At 41.2% G+C, this 15,940-nt stretch overlaps 1 protein-coding gene across 1 annotated transcript; it reads right to left on the bottom strand.

Annotated features, from left to right (window-relative positions):
* Positions 1-553: 553 nt before the first annotated feature.
* On the bottom strand, positions 554-2,890 carry LOC101476272 (homeobox protein MSH-C). The gene is made up of 2 exons (XM_004539155.2): positions 2,394-2,890; positions 554-1,818 (listed from the first exon to the last, which is right to left on the bottom strand). The coding sequence occupies exons 1-2, from the start codon at positions 2,812-2,814 to the stop codon at positions 1,406-1,408; spliced, it is 834 nt and encodes a 277-aa protein (XP_004539212.1). The 5' UTR covers positions 2,815-2,890; the 3' UTR covers positions 554-1,405.
* Between the last annotated feature and the right edge of the window lie 13,050 nt (positions 2,891-15,940).

The raw sequence follows: 15,940 nt of genomic DNA, 5'->3' as shown, positions 1-15,940 counted from the left end.
ATGAATGTCACTTGGTTACTTGATGTGCGCAGCAAAGATAAAAGGTTTCCTTTATCCTTAAAAATCCACATCCTTTGAGTCGGTCGTGGGAAAAATGTGTTTTTTATATTTAAAAGTAAAATAAAAGTGTACTATCTCCAATAAACTGTATCATCGCGACAAACTGAGATTCAAGTAATCTTTTTAGGATTTACAGACCAAACTGTTTTCGCTTTAAAATGTAAATAAGGAAAACAAAACAATACGCTATGCTCTTTATTTATAAATTACGAAAGGTGCACAATGTGGTAAAAGTAAGCGGATCTGCACTGAAAATCAAACAGCTATGTGGTCATTCCCAAATCAGATAATTAAATGCGTGTGAATGCGATGAGGTTGTCAGGTAAACGTTTTGCACACTTATAAATCACATAATAAAATATCTAAATAAAATTTGAAAAACATTTAACTAACAAAGCTTTTCCGCTGCACTGCACAGTAAAAACCCGCAGAACACACGGAGGCTCCAGAGGTCAATGGCGATATTAACAGAAAAAAAAAGTGAGTCAAGCACTTATCAATTCTTGGATAATGTTTATTTACTAAAATCAGTTTTTACAAGTTACTGCACATTTTGATAGACTCATGTATGTACACAGTACAGATACAAAGATATTCAATAAATACCACTTCTCCTGCCCTTTAAGCGAGACTGCAGGACGTTTAAGAACACTACAAATTTTATTTACATTTACAGCAAAATTCATCAAAGTAAATCTAATATCACTCCCATAAAGGCCACGTTGTGAAGGTTAAAAAAACTAATACATGTATTTTTTTCCTAAAATATAATTCTGTCTCCGTTCTTTAAAAAGAATGATAGAAATCGTGACAATAATACAGATATTAACACAGCAAAAATGGACAACGCTACCCGATAACAGAAAAAATATTCATATCTTGAATGAGGAATTCAAGTGATGATAAAGAGAGTACACTTCGGGGTCCTAAGGCACTGACACCAATTAAGTACTTTTCTGTTGCTTTTATTAATGTCCCCCAGCTTTAGAGGATTATTGCCTTTAGATCCGGACACATTTAATTGCCCAGTTGCTACTGGAGAGCACGGAGGACAGGCTGGGATGAAATATTTAAGGCATGTCATCTACTGTGTGAGTAGATGACATCTGCTTATGGAGTTTTGCTTAAGAAAATTAAGGCCAAGAATCCACGATTCTCAGAAGTGGACACAAAATGAGAGCAAGTGACCGCACTCGGAACGATTACGCACACGTTTATACACCGGTATTCGCCACTTGTCGTATTTGTCTTCGGTTTTGGAGTTTGGGGGGAAAATAGTCTAAACTCCAAAACTTTTTAATTGTGCTGTGGCCAAGAGCACACACGCACACACACAGGAACATTATTAAGACAAATAGTACATCCCATAAGTGACGGGTCCACTGAACAGTCCTGGCACAGGCAGACTGGGTCTCGGGAAGGCGTTTGAAGGGCCCCAGGATGGAGAGCTCATGTGCGCTCCGAGGGGGAAAGGCAGCGCGAATGCAGGCAGGACGGGCTTGGAGGCTAACTTAAACTTTTCCAGCTCGGCCTCCTGAAGTCTCTTGGCTTTGGCCCTCCTGTTCTGAAACCAGATTTTGACCTGAGTCTCCGTCAGGTTGAGAGAGTTGGAGAACTCGGCTCGCTCTGCGATGGAGAGGTACTGCTTCTGGCGAAACTTGCGCTCCAGCGCCAGGAGCTGGGAGGTAGTAAAGGGCGTGCGAGGTTTCCTGTTGTTTTTATGCTTCCTTAAAGTACACTGAGTTGGACTTGAGCTTCCTGTCACAAAGAAATTGCAAAGAGAAAAAGCTGAGGTTAGATTAAATCGGAGTTTAACTGAAGCGGGATTGTCACAGCAGGTGAACATAAGAGCCCTCGCCACTGGATACAAACACCAGCATAACGCAGCTTACACACACTGATAAATACACTGCAGTATATTGATGTTGACAAAATAACCTGCATCACACACTGTCACATCTTTGTGGAATCAAAGGCTTGAGCACATAGTCAGATTTTCTGCTTTCATTTATGACTTTTTAAATGTTTAAAAGTTGTTTTATTTATTTATTTATTTATTTATTTTATAGATAACAAGACATATATGGCATCAAATGGTAAAGGGTCGGTGCAGCAGAGAAGCGAGTGTTTCTTGAGCTCAGATGCAAAACATATTTCCATTGTTATGCATTTATTTACCTAATAAATGACCAAATAAAAATAGTATTTACGCATCATACGTGTGTAGGAAACAAAAAGGCGTCTCACAGTTAAACTTGTTATGCAGCTCCTATAGAGAGGTGGATAAATGCAGTTTATTTTTGTTTCTGATAACTGCGGAGGGACGGACTTACGGGGAGGTGTAGAAAAGGAGGACGTCTGGAACCAAGTGCTCTGATCTTTCTCACAAAACTGTGGACTGTCTTCGCTGGAGCTACTGGAAACACCCTGCGAGCTCTCAGCCGATATCTTCCTCTCCGCGTAAAAAGTCCTTGGAGAGAGATGTTCGCCTTGCCCAGCCACGGGCTTCGGAAGGACCAGAGCTAAATCTGAGGACGAGTAAGAAGTCCGACAGGTGGTCTTCTTGGAAATCAATGACTCGACGCTAAACGGGAGGCTGCTCCGCTGGAGTTTGTATCCTTTCTCGGTTGTCATGTCTTTGGGTTGCAGTTCCTCGCTCTCCGTATCCGTCTCCTCTTTTTGATGAAGCTGTTTGGCGTCTTGGGACGGCGACCCCTGCACAGGATTCATCATGATACAAGGGGATGGGGCCATGCACCTCCGTGCGGCCCGTTTAGAGGAATTACGTGGCTGAGGGGTACGGTGTCCAATGTGCGTCTTTGCGCTGTCAGCGGTGCCCAGTAGCTTTTTACGCGCTGGACGGGATCGTCTATAAAAGGACAGGGGCTGTCCCCCTCCCTGCTTCGACCAATCATCTCGTCAAGTTGGCCTCGTGACGTCTCAGAGTGTGGTTTTGATTGGCCTGTAGCCTTCCAAGAGAACATCAAGAAGGCTTTGAAAGGAAGGAGACGTTAATCATACAGACCCCATGCGGTGCGGGACTATTGATGGCTCTCACAAAGTAGCTTAGACCAATTTTAGTGCAATTAACCAGTGGGGAGGACTCTCTTGACCATTTACATCCTTTAGCAGAGCACTTCCATCGGTAGTATTAGTTTAATTACTCTCTTACTGTAAAGCTGAGCAAGGGCTAATGAGTTACGTGTCGATATCAAAGTCGTACTTTTATCAAAGAGATTAAAATATATTTTGTGCCCCAAATTAAATATAATAAAAGCAAATCCATTTGTCAATGAATAACCTGCCCGTAAGTGTATATTATAGAAATAAAAGTAAGTGAAACAGCTTAACAGAAATTCCAATCAGAAAGAGTGCGAAGCCAGGATAGAAATTGATTAGGTATGAGTGTTGGTCACACAGCATTGCAGCAATTTAAGGCCTGTCAGGAGCTCTTCTCCTTAACAATAGCCTCGGTTGAGAAGCAACAGGCGTTTTCTTTCTCCAGGTCATACTATTTAATAAGCCAGACAAGTTGTGTTTTGCAAGGCGCCAGACTCGGCAGGATCAAAAAGGAAGATACCTCGGGGAGAAAAGGCAACGGTTAACTCCACTTAACCAATTGTCCTCCGAATATTTCATAGTCCAGTGCATGGAGCTGGGTGGAAACAGGCGCTGACAGTTAACTGTTTCACGTCTGGGTTCATTTTTCCAGTCATCTGGACATATTTTGTTATGCGAAAAAAAATCTACAGCAAAAAATAAATTAAAAAAGAAAGAAACCTTTTGAAACTATTATAATGTGAAAATGTTCATAAAATGAGAAACATACCCATGATACTGAATGAGTATTCTTAGCTTGGAAGTTTTTACCATTGTAGTTGATAAAGTTCATTTCTGTTCATCACTGAGTTTATAACTGTTTTGTCATAAATCCTTTTTTGAGTGGGGTGCTTTAAATAGGATAAAATAGAATAAATAAATAGAATAAAAAAGCACAGTAAATGTGTAGTGAGGTAGAAGCTGAATAAATATGGAAATACCTATGGCGCGACACCTCATGGTTTGATTTGTCGCTCACAACAATAACTACAGTATAAATCCCTTTAAATTTAACAAAGATTAACATCTAAATTCTTCTCCGCTGACATGTCCAAGCTGATATCACATTAAACATGTCAGCAGCACACTGCAGCCTCCAAGCCAACACAAGACCCCACTGAGAACTCACACAGTCAGCAATGCTATCAAATACACAAGAGGAGGATTAGTGTGAAGATGGACTGAGCTAGTGGTCAGTCCAAGAACTTAAGCCCTCCACTTCCCCATCCTCTTTTACTCCCCCAAATTACTTTAATAGCCCCCCTCCAAGGCTAGTTGCTTAACTGGATAACAGTGGTATGTAAACTGACTTGACCTGCCCTGTGCATAACCATGTATCACAGCTGAACCTCACATAGGATTCAGCATCTGACTTTAAATACAATTCACATGATTGGCAGACATTTCTTTAAAAATTTAACAGAGAACCATTATTTGACTGACAAAAATCTTGATTGAGATCAGTGATGGCTGACCCCCTGAACGCCCTCAGGTGTAAGAATTTACCTCTCATCAGGTAAGAGGCACAACTCCTGCTTAATCATTCAACTTGAGTAAATCCTGATGTTGAGTCTGCTCCTTCATTTCCTATCTGACAAAACTAGTCCTCTGTCTCCTCACACACCCTGGCCCCTTGTCACCCAGCTGGTTTGTGTTTAAATGTGTACCCCTTCCCTCTTGCTCATCGCCATACTGTCGTGCAAGAAGGGGATGAGAGTTGGGCCGTGGAGTGCACAGGCTGATTCATCTGATACAGGTACATCCAAAGATAAATCTACATGAGAAGTACACTTACCTCTCCTCCCCTGGTGTTTGGTGCAGTGTATTTAGCTTTGGGCCCCCTCTCCCCTACCTCAAAAGACATTTCTGTAACAGCATGCAGGCGAGTGAACAGTGTCAGAAGGTGTTAGTGAGTTTGAAAGCAGATCTGTTCTTCAAGGTCGATGCAAGCGCAATGGGAAGCACTTTCCCCTCAACTGGCACCAGAAATGAATACTTTTTCACATATATGTGCAGGGGGGCCGTTTCCAACAATCTCATAGGTGAAACCATTTATCCAGTTCATAAAGTGGTGGTGGCACAATGAACTATGTGAGAAAACAGTTTAGGGCTGTAGACCTTTAAGGTCACTCTCATGTCAAACTTTCTTTTTTTTAATCATAGAGCCAAATAAACCAGTTTTCTTTTTCCTTTCTTTTAACATTTTTTTTTTACATATACAGACTTATTGAAGTGTGCAAAAACCTATGGATGCAGATTCTGTGTTATTCCTGTTGAGTTGATATCTGTCTTCCATCAATAATTTGTCTATTCCCCACTGTAGCGAGGCCTTCTAACAAACAGATCATTTATGAGGAGTGAGTGAGCCGTGGAACCCAATCCTTGTGAGATGTGTCAACAGTGGCACAAAGACCTGTAGCTACAGGCCTCAGCGAGATGGACACTTTGCTGACATGACAGCGTGTGGAGCAGATGGAGACATGGGAGCATGTTACTCTCAGCAACATCCCAACACGCCAATCTTGCTTTCTCTGGCTTTTCTTGTCTGAAATTAGCTGAAGAAAACCGGAATACTGAGCCGAAGTTTAACAAAGCTACCCTCTTCATGTAATCAAATGGAACATTCTTCGTAATGATGTAGTCATCATCTCTCCATGAAACCAAGAGGTAACTATTTATTATTTAAAAATTTCTACCTCTGCAAACACTTTAATCCGTTCAGCTTCCTCACATACGGCAACCAGCACAGCGCTCTTTGTTTAACAGCAGTTTAAAAAGCAGTTATTTGTGTTGCTCCGTGCTGCGGAAAATATCTTTGACCTTTAATTTGACTTAACAAGTTGATCCAGTCCACATCAGACTGGCTTCAATCCTGCACTTAAACGCTAGTTTGACATTTTCTGCCAAAGCCACTTCCTCTTGTGGCATCAGAGTGCCCTGTGTTTGAATGTCGGGTAATGAGAGAAATATTCTTGCCGTGCTAAAGGAAAGGAAGCAAATTGCCTCCATCATGGCTTCTTTTTTGGACTGTAAAAAAACAATCAGGGGACGGAGTGCCCTGCGGTGTTATAGCTGCTCTTTTTGACTCAAACCAAATAACAGCAGGGTTTATTTCATACATCAGTGGGTATGGGATTTTACATTTTGAACTCAGCTTTTAAATTAATGCTTGCTCATGAGCTGATACAGGCTAGATTTTTAAGCAACATCTCTAGCACTGCTCACCACTCGTTTGAGCGTCTTCAAAAACAGTTGTGTTCTTTGAGAGGGTTCCTCCTGAGCTCTCTTGCCAATAGAGATTGTTAAGGAGAAAAACCTCAAGAGGTGACAATGCAATTGGCAATTTCGTCTGGCTTTCCATCGGCCATAGAAATCCACATTCTTGAGGAAAGTCTAGAGACAATGCAAGTGGGCGAGTTAGGTTGAGCACTGGGGACGAGGAACTTTGTGTGGCTACTCTGCGGTCTCATTCACAAACCGAAGAATGTCACCACAATCTCATATGCTCTTAGCAGCCAAAGCTGCGATGCAGTATATCTGAAGAAGAAGAAGAAAAAAACTAAGGCAGCAGCATCAATTTTCTCTTTTACTGCTGGCTTCAAATCCCAGAGAGGCCAAAACCAGTAACTATTGTATAAATTACAGCAATTTGGTCGATATCATATTTTCTGTTTTACATAATAAAAAAGTTTCGGCTGATATTTAAGCGGGGCAAGATAAAATATTAATAATTCCTTTCAGATTATTTCCACAAAGTGTAACTGAGAGGATTATTCAATCCTTATGGCTGAATGCAGGTACATTTACAGTACTCATATGGTCCAATTATAGTAAATTAGGAACAATTTGTATGTATAACATTTCGTTGAACTGGAAAATAATCATAATCACAGCAATAAAACAGTAAGTGTTCAAAACAATTTATATCAAAAAGGATGACAATTTTTTTTCTCACAAAGCTAAATCATAGTCACATTTTCTTTTTGACAATTGCTTCCAGGTGAGAATCTTTAGATTTTTTTTCTCCTGTCAGTGTATGTTTTACAAGCAAATGAACCATCCCCCATAATTGATGTGAAATTCATGTAAATGTAGCTGATTTAAAAATGCCCCCATTCATTATTTAATTTAAAATGTCCGTCTCTTTACTAGCTAATCTTGCTTTGAATCTAATTGTAAGTCAAAGATTTTGCAGTCAAAAGCGGTTTCATGCACTGTAGATCCAAGCTGGCAAGGCTTGTTTCATAGTAATAATGTTATTGCAGGCACCAAAGGTCAGAACAAATATGTGTGTTTGAATATCCTGAGATTACAATTTCAAAGTCCTCCCCATGAGAAGTCGAACAAAGGAGAGGGTGGGAAGTTTAAAAAGCGGGGTCTCTTTCAAATAAATAAGCATGCCTCGGTCCTGAATAGGGCTGCTACCCAGCAGCCGGATTGGTTCTCAGAAGACTGAGAGCAGCAACTGTGCACGCTCTCCTTCTTCTTCTCATCCTCCTACACTTAACTCCCAAACACACTCATGTAGTAAACATCAGTAAACCTAATAGAGTCTCACAACTATAATTAACTGCCCCGCTCATTTCTTTATCCCACCTTTTATCACCTCTGTTCACCCCCTTTTCACTCGCTGAACAGACCATGGTCGAGAAAGTAGATGGGGGGTAAGAGCTCCCCCTTTTTGTGCTATTGCTTAATGAGCCTGAAAATACAATTGCACTGTCCTGGCTGTGAAGGTAGCCTGCAGGCTAGTGTAAATTAGCAGTGCAAGGAAGCCTGGAGGGCTGAGTCTTGCTGAGTAGCCAGAATAGAGAGATGTGGTGAGAGGGGAAAATCCTGTTAGGGCAGTGCATATGGAGGAATCACGGTGCATTTTTGACCCAACTGGAGCTCACAGGGCCACTTGTTGAATCCCGCAGTTGTGAATCTCAAATGCAATCACATACAATCTCACTACCGATCTGTGAGATTTATTGAGACTGCACCACAGCCATGTGTAATGGCATCTATTATGTGAGATGTCAGTTGTTCGTCACATTTAAACCTATAATTCCATTTAGTTCTTCACAATGGCTCCTTTTCAGCCACTACTACAATCATCATTCAATTTAATTTTCTATTCTTTTGTAGATTCCAAGGCAGCGAAGGCGAGTCTCCCACATTGCATATGTCCTCTTATGAGCTCGAGATGCTCTTTTGACCGCTCCGCTAGGCATCTGCTGCCCGTAGCTGCATTCTAATGCACATATCCTGCTGGGATGTTAACTTTAGGCCCTCAGTAATTGATGGCTTCCACACTTCAGCCGAGTCCCCCCTTTTTCCTTCTCCCTGCCGATTGTTGGTATATCTCTGTGGTTTGGGGTCTTTCAGTCAACCATTGTTCTTTTATAGAGGAATTATAATAGACTAAAGTAGAAGGAGAAAAGAAAAAGAAAGGAGGGGGAGAGAAGGGGAGGGGATAAAAAGAAAGTCGCTGCTGATATTTAGTGAACTCCGAAGGGGGAGTTTTCATTCTCATTCTGCAAGTTTGGCACATGCCTTCTGTTACTAAGTGGCAGTGGATTGAAAGAGCTTCTTGCATTTCCCATTCTGCAGCTCTGCTAGGTGCCTAGACTTACAACCCTGGCAGCTGTTGGGCCTTCTATGCAGCTATAGACTCCTCTCCACAGGTGAGCTCCCCTACCAAACTCCCAGTCTCCACTTCACTCAATAGGGCCTTTTTCAAGCCTTTTATCAGTGGGGAGAGGCTGCCTTTATGTGTGTGCCCCTCACATAACTGCAATTCATGGTTCTCAAGATTGCAATTAATGTTGCTCATTGTGTAACGCCAGGGTGATTTATATCTTGTTTTAGCATCGTCTTCCCAAGCACACTTGGACTTTTTGAAATTTTGTGTAAATGGCAATTACAACATCCAAGAAAAAACAAACATAAGCATCACGCAAACAAACGCTGTTTCGGTGGCACAGAGAGTGGATCTTTTTCTGAGGCTTACTTCAGATAAACAACGCTCTAAAACAAATGAATGGAAATGCAGCGCAGCTTATTTGAAGGAAAAATAACAATTTTGTGTCAAATTTCTCCTAAATTTGCCACATTATGATGCTGCATACAGTATGTGTTTATGTGATATGCTAGCCAAAGTGGCCAGTGGTTGGTCTCTATTTCTGTAAGGCAACAATTACTTTAAGCGCTATCGGCTGGACTGGTGAACCACTCTAAATGATGTTGTTGTTTTGGTTTGGGCAGGTTTCAGCACCTTTTTTCTTCAGATTTCAGTGGCAGAATATTTACTTGTTTATTTTCTTCTTCTCTTTTTTCTCCCTGAGATGCGAGCTGTTACATATTACTCCTAAGGTGTGGTGCCTCTTCCCTCAAAGGGCTCCACTGTTTCCTCCAAACTGCTGCCAAGCTGGGCTATCTATTCATTTGGTTACTTAAGTGTAATTGCTCCCCTTTGAAGCCTCAAAGAGGCAAATCATTTGCTTTGGCCCCGGGGCAGTAATGGTCACCGAACTGGCGACCCCCTCCTGGTCCGAGAGCGTCGAAGAGACCGCGAGAGGCCAGCTCCCATACGGAGAAGAAATAATACGGCCTGGGCCGCTCAATTTCACCTCCCTTTTCATCCCATTCTTTGAAAACTTTTTATTAACAACAGCTTTCTCTCTCATACCAGGGCGCCAGGAGAGGGGAGGAGAGGAGGCAGAGAGGTGGGGAGGGAGGGGTGGTGGTGGTGGTGGTGGCGGCATGAGAGGATATCAGCAGCGGGGGAGGAGATGGGGGTGGTGGAAGGGGTGGCTGTCCCCTGTAGATGTCTGCTGGATTCTCACACACTCACATGCACATGCATATACATACACACATCATCACTAGTGACAGGTCAAGGAGGCATTGAGAAAACAGCCTCCCCCTTCAGTCTCCCCCATGGCTCACACTGCTAAACAGGGATTCATGTTTCATATGCCACTGGCCTCACGCTCACGCACACGCATGCGCGCGCACACACACACACACACACACACATTCCTAATCCGCAGAAGCTTGCGAGTGCATGTGCATTTTCTAATATAAATCAATAACCTATATGACCCTGTGCTCATACACATGCATCTGTGTACCTGCTCACCTCATTGTAGACATGGGAATGTATTTGACTCGCCTCCTTTCAACCCACGATGGGCCGCGGGAATATGCGGCAACGCAGTACAAAGACCACATTTAACGCTCAAAATTACTCCACCACTTACTGTAATTGTCACAGGTCTGACCACATTGACATTGTAATCTCATAATAAGGTAATGGGAGGACTGAAACTGTGTACAGGAGTGCAATTAGAAGGGTGTAGTTCAGAAAAAAAGGGTTAAAATGTCAGAGGACAACATTTCCTGCCCAGGCGGAGGCATACAGTACTCCACGTTTGTGTTTTTCACGAGGTTTCACCGATGAAGACAAACCCAAAGCTGATGAAGGTGCTCTGTTTTCTTCCTTATCATCCATGCAGGCTGTAACTAAAAGGATACTGGCAATCACTTTTTAGCACAAAAATAACAAATTTCACAAAGAACAATCCCTCTTTAACACAGGAATTGCACGTTTCAAATCTTACACTCTATCTGGACTCTGTACCGTTATAGCGATGTGACGAGGCCTACTTTTAGAAAGAAAAATGATTACTTCTAAATAGCGCAAGTTATCTTCAAGACAGTGTGGAGCCAAATCAATGTAGACAGGCATCCATAAAAAGCCAACCTGGTTATGAATGCTGCATTTTACTTGTATCATTTTGACTTTGAGGTTTTTAAGAGAGAAGCATTCCCTGCAGTCAAGCCAGATGGTAACAATTCTTAGACATATTACGAGCTGCTCTCTGCCAAATAGCATACCTTTGGGCTATGTTTTCAGTGGGCTATAAAAGCCAATAATGTAATTTTGATCTATTTTATCAGATATCACCCCAGCTCTGGCTGCGTTTATATAAGACAAAGTTTTAAACAGTACAAGGAGTCTCTCTGTTTTCCTTTTCCCTCTATAAGTGCACAATTTTCAATATCTGACCTGCTGTGTGGCTTTGCTTGTTTGACTTCTGCACTGGACTGAAATTTGGAGTGGGCCGCAACGGAGAGGTTGGCCTCCATGTCGTCAGACATATGGCACTTGGTATATGTAAAAATACACTTAACTATAGGTGCGTGGTTGCCCACAAGATGACTTGTGCTGGCCGGCCCAGAGAGAAAAGGGGATTCTTTGTGGAAGTACTTAAAAAGTCTGACCCTGACATCTCTTAATGTAACAATGACACAGTAGCAAACCATCCCAGCACTACACCACACTCCCCAGTGGCCTGCCATCAGGTCCCTGACTCACCACTGACCTTGCAATAACTTTCCAGCGCTCTACCAGCCCCATTTAGAAAATCTTAAGGGACACGGTATTCAGTATGACATGGTGTAACACTAAACACACCTGAAAACAGAGCAAGTTCGCATAAACATACTGAATAACAGAGCCAAGGGATTATATCCCATCTGTGGGTACTTCTCCCTCGTAATGTCTAAAAAGTGTAATTGCCCCAGAAAAAACACAATAAAGTTGGGACGATCGAAGACATTAGCTCAGGTTTTCCATTGTGAAGCATGTTGTTTTCTTCAGGTCCGATCACATCCACAACTGGAAGCCTGCTGTGTGGAATTACTCGCACTAATGGCACTACACACTTTTGTTGCAGGAAATCGGACAGCCAGGCTGTAACTGCTAAAACGGCGATTAAAAACCCCAAATTGCATCATGATGTTGGGCAATTCAGCAGAGGTCTAAAAAGCTCTCCAAATGAAGTGAACGAGATTATTGAGCAGTTATGGGATGTGTAAAATTGTCTCGTGAAGCTATACCTCTGTCTAATGGATTTCTTTGGAAAAGTAAGACTTAAAAATAACAAAATCTAAATCTGAAGGCAGCTAGTAAAGACTAATTAAAGTTTGCAATAATAACTCTGTAATTTGCTTGTCTGTGGGGTCATTAAGTGTCTCCCTGGCTCGGTTTAATGGGATACAAACTGCAGTTAATGAGACAAATAGTTAGCTGTAATTATGCCCGGCTGAGTGTTGGCTATAGATGCTCTGAAGACTGAGCAACTCAATTTGAGATTTCTTTGTACTCAGTAGGTGCTGCTCATTTGCTGAATTGCGTGTATTATGAGTGGTTTAGATGAGTTTGTTTAATAGTAATTGAAGGTTGAGTACAAATACCTGAGCCATGAGGGGAAAAGAATGATTTGCTGATTAAAAAATGAGAACAGGGGAAAAACAGTTTATGATCAAATAGCTCCACCAGCTTTTAATTATATGTGACCTTTTTAAAAATGTGGTCTCAATTTAACATCAGAGGGAGGAAAGTACAGTGTGCATTATTGTGAGGTTTTATCTCCTCATAGTCATATCCCCTTATTGCTTGTGCTGCTTGTTAAAAGCCATTGTCGATAACAAACACAATTTTTCTGTGATAAACTGAGTAAGACAGGAGAGCCTCAATGAGCGGTCTGCACAAAACTGTCTTTGTCTCTCATCTCCAGCAGCCAGTTACAGCACCCCACCCCCCAATGACTGAAGTCTGACTTAACTAAACATTTTTTTTTCTTCGTCCCTTTTTCTCTCAGTGAATTTGTGGTCGTGTGCAATCTTTTAATGAGCTCCATCTTTGACCTAGGTTGTATGTTTCCAGAGATGTCATGTCTTGTAAGTCAAGGAAAGACTTTAATGTTCACATGATTTAAACGTAAAGGGACAGATTCCAAAAATGAGGCCAGAGAGGAAATATTATTCCTGTAAATGAGAAATTGTAAATGCAAAGTACATCCTAGAGATGATGTGAATACACTGGGAGCAACAGACTTTGAAGAGTCTGAACTTTTAAGATGAAAAAATGATTAAAATTTCCAAATCAAGACGTGCTAATGCTACTTTAACGTTTTCATTCCAAAATGAAAGCCACCATATTCTGCGTTTCCAATGTACACTACACATAAATCAGAATCCAAGGGTTTTTTTTCCCCCAATGTAGTTTTTTTTTCTTTACCGTAAATTTGTTGTGCGTGTTTCCTGTTAAAACACATGACTTGTGTCTTTATTCTTAACTTCAGATCATAAGGATGAAAAGAAGGCAAAGAGAAGGAAAAATAAAACAGAGAAGGACTTTGGCTTGTGACCATAAGTGACATGCTTGCCACGGCATTGTTTGAGGTTTTTGCAGACCTGTAATCAAATTTGGGAAGGTTTGGAAACCTATCGTCATGGTGTGCTCTCCAAGACAGAATGATGTCCAGTGAAACAAAAAAAAAAAAAAGAAAAGAAAAGAAATGCTCTCGCACACATTCAACGTGCTGTGCTAGACTATGAGAAAATGTCTTTCTGAAAAAGAAATATCCCCCACAACAGCAATTTCCATGCACCATGAAAAACGTTCCTATTACAAATACAGTTGTTATGTCCTTAAATCTGTTTGTTTTGTCATATTGCTCCGGGGTTGTTTCTTTTTCAGGAAACCCTGCTTCAATTAAGTGTGATGGAACACATGTGTCCTTTATCGGGGGCCAGAATCTTCTCCTGTTGGCCTTTGAAACGACACCGGCTCCACGGGATAATTGGGTTTTAAAGGGGTATTCTCCCGGGTTGCCACTTCTTGTGCCTGTCTGCGTGGATCAGCTGATGTCTGTAGACTTTTTATAAGTAATCATAAATTGGTTATGTATGTAGCTACAGGGATGATAGAAATCCTAGGACCCAACTCTCTTTTGTGTTGGGCCCCTGACAGACACACAGACTGACATCCCCCTCATAGGTGCGTGACTAAATCTGATCCAATTATATGATTCACCTTTGAAGTTTTACACTTTCTGCAAAATTGATGATTGTGCTGATTTAATGTGGACCTCACAGTAAACAAAAGCAGCTATACAGGTGTGGTTTTTTTTATGCTTTTGTTAGTAATAAAAGAAGAATTACAGAACAAGAGCTCGGCACTACTTAGTAATATCCTCTCTCAGTTTCATTCAGCTCATGACTCAGCTGATGACCTTCCTGCCCTTCAAAGAGATGCTCCATCAGTGGAGGCTTTAGTGATCTCCAAACCTCCACTGACAACAAACCAGTGTTTACTGTTACGCTCCGCTTGCGTCACGTCACCAAAACAACAGCCTGTATGCAAACAAAAGACTTCATATTAAAAGCTTGTGACAGAGAGCACTTTTTTCACTCAGAAGCAAAGGGAAGAAGATTAAAAAGTTTATCCTCCTCGTTGCAGAAGATAGGTTTGCTCTCAGAGGAGATTGTGACAAAGACAGACTGAGCAGAGTGGAAAACTGATTCCCTGCAATCATCTCCTGTCATCCTTTGCAGCACTTTGGCCTCCACTCCAATCATCTGTCTACGAAATGCTCCTTTGAACAGCTGAACTTCTTGTAACCCTATTTGATTTTGTTTATTTCTTTATATGCTGTGTTTATCTTTATGTATACCCTTCCAGTGACTTAAAGGAACAAAATAAAGCAACTCAATCACTGATTTGCATTGTATGGAAGTCTCTCACAAACACACATGCTTTAACTTTATCAAAGTAATTTCAGCTAACTATAGAGATCTCCTGAAGCGCTGTCTTAATGGTACTGGACTTAGTGTAAAGTTTTACACTGGCTGCCAGGGGCTCAGAATAACTGCGTGAGTCGTCAACAGGAAGAGTGTGCTTCATGACTACAGGCCAACAACTTTAATTGGCTTTCTGCAGGAATTTCTGCTTTGACAAACTAATTGACCCACAACTCCCTGGTGCTTTATCAACACAGGGAAACGCCACTGGGCCGATAACCAGCCAGCCTTGTAAACCAATCTATAACCAATGGCCAATTTGAAACATGTGTTATTGGCTATTTTACAACGGGTCCCCACTTTTCCTTGACTTGGATGTTTTGATGTATGCACAGGACCTTTTCATGTCGAGTCTGTCACTCTTTGATTGACAGACGCGACAGAGCCAAGCCAGCATAAGTAAGTGTTATTGTATCTCACCTCAGAAAAATCTTGGGAAAACTCACTTTGGTTGGTTCACCAAAATGACAGTGTGCATATGAGCCTGGTTTTTGTTGTTTTTTTTAACTTACCTCTTGTGGTGCCGTATGAAACTGTCGAGATTGTCCAAGTTTTGTCGTGTTGAGCTTTCTTCTGTCACCTTTGTGCAGCAGAAGATAATAAAATTTAGCTGGTTACGCTCACAGCACTGCAAAATTTAAATCTGTCTGTTGTTTTCTTTTTTCTATAAACATCTAAGTACAAAACAAGCCTTATTTAAGAAACTGTATAAAAAAATAAACAAAAAAATACATTTCATCTAAGGACTGCTGTAGGTCTTGAAAGACATGATCTCTCAGATTTGCTCATGAAACTGGCCCCTTTTGCATCTTTCGTATGTGTTTACTTCAGTCGTAAACCATGTATGAGTAAACCACTGTAGGAGACCTTTAAGTGTAATGAGGGAAACCATTGCCTTGTTCCTTTATTAACCCTCGCGTGACAAAGCTATGTTAGTGATCAAAATAAATGACTGGGATGTTTATGTTTATGATATGCATGCTATTTTTCAAATAACTATATTATTTTTATTGAATCCTTTATTTAACCAATAAAAACAAATCTTTTTCAATAGAGACCTGTGTAAACAAACATTCGGATAGACACATAAGGACACATTATGCAGGTTCATAAATTAAGAAAATTATGTACAAGAGTAATTGCA

Source organism: Maylandia zebra, linkage group LG6 (assembly GCF_041146795.1).
Source record: "Maylandia zebra isolate NMK-2024a linkage group LG6, Mzebra_GT3a, whole genome shotgun sequence".
Lineage (NCBI taxonomy): Eukaryota > Metazoa > Chordata > Actinopteri > Cichliformes > Cichlidae > Maylandia > Maylandia zebra.
Note: the sequence above shows the minus strand (reverse complement) of the source record. Positions and strands in the feature narration are given on the sequence as shown.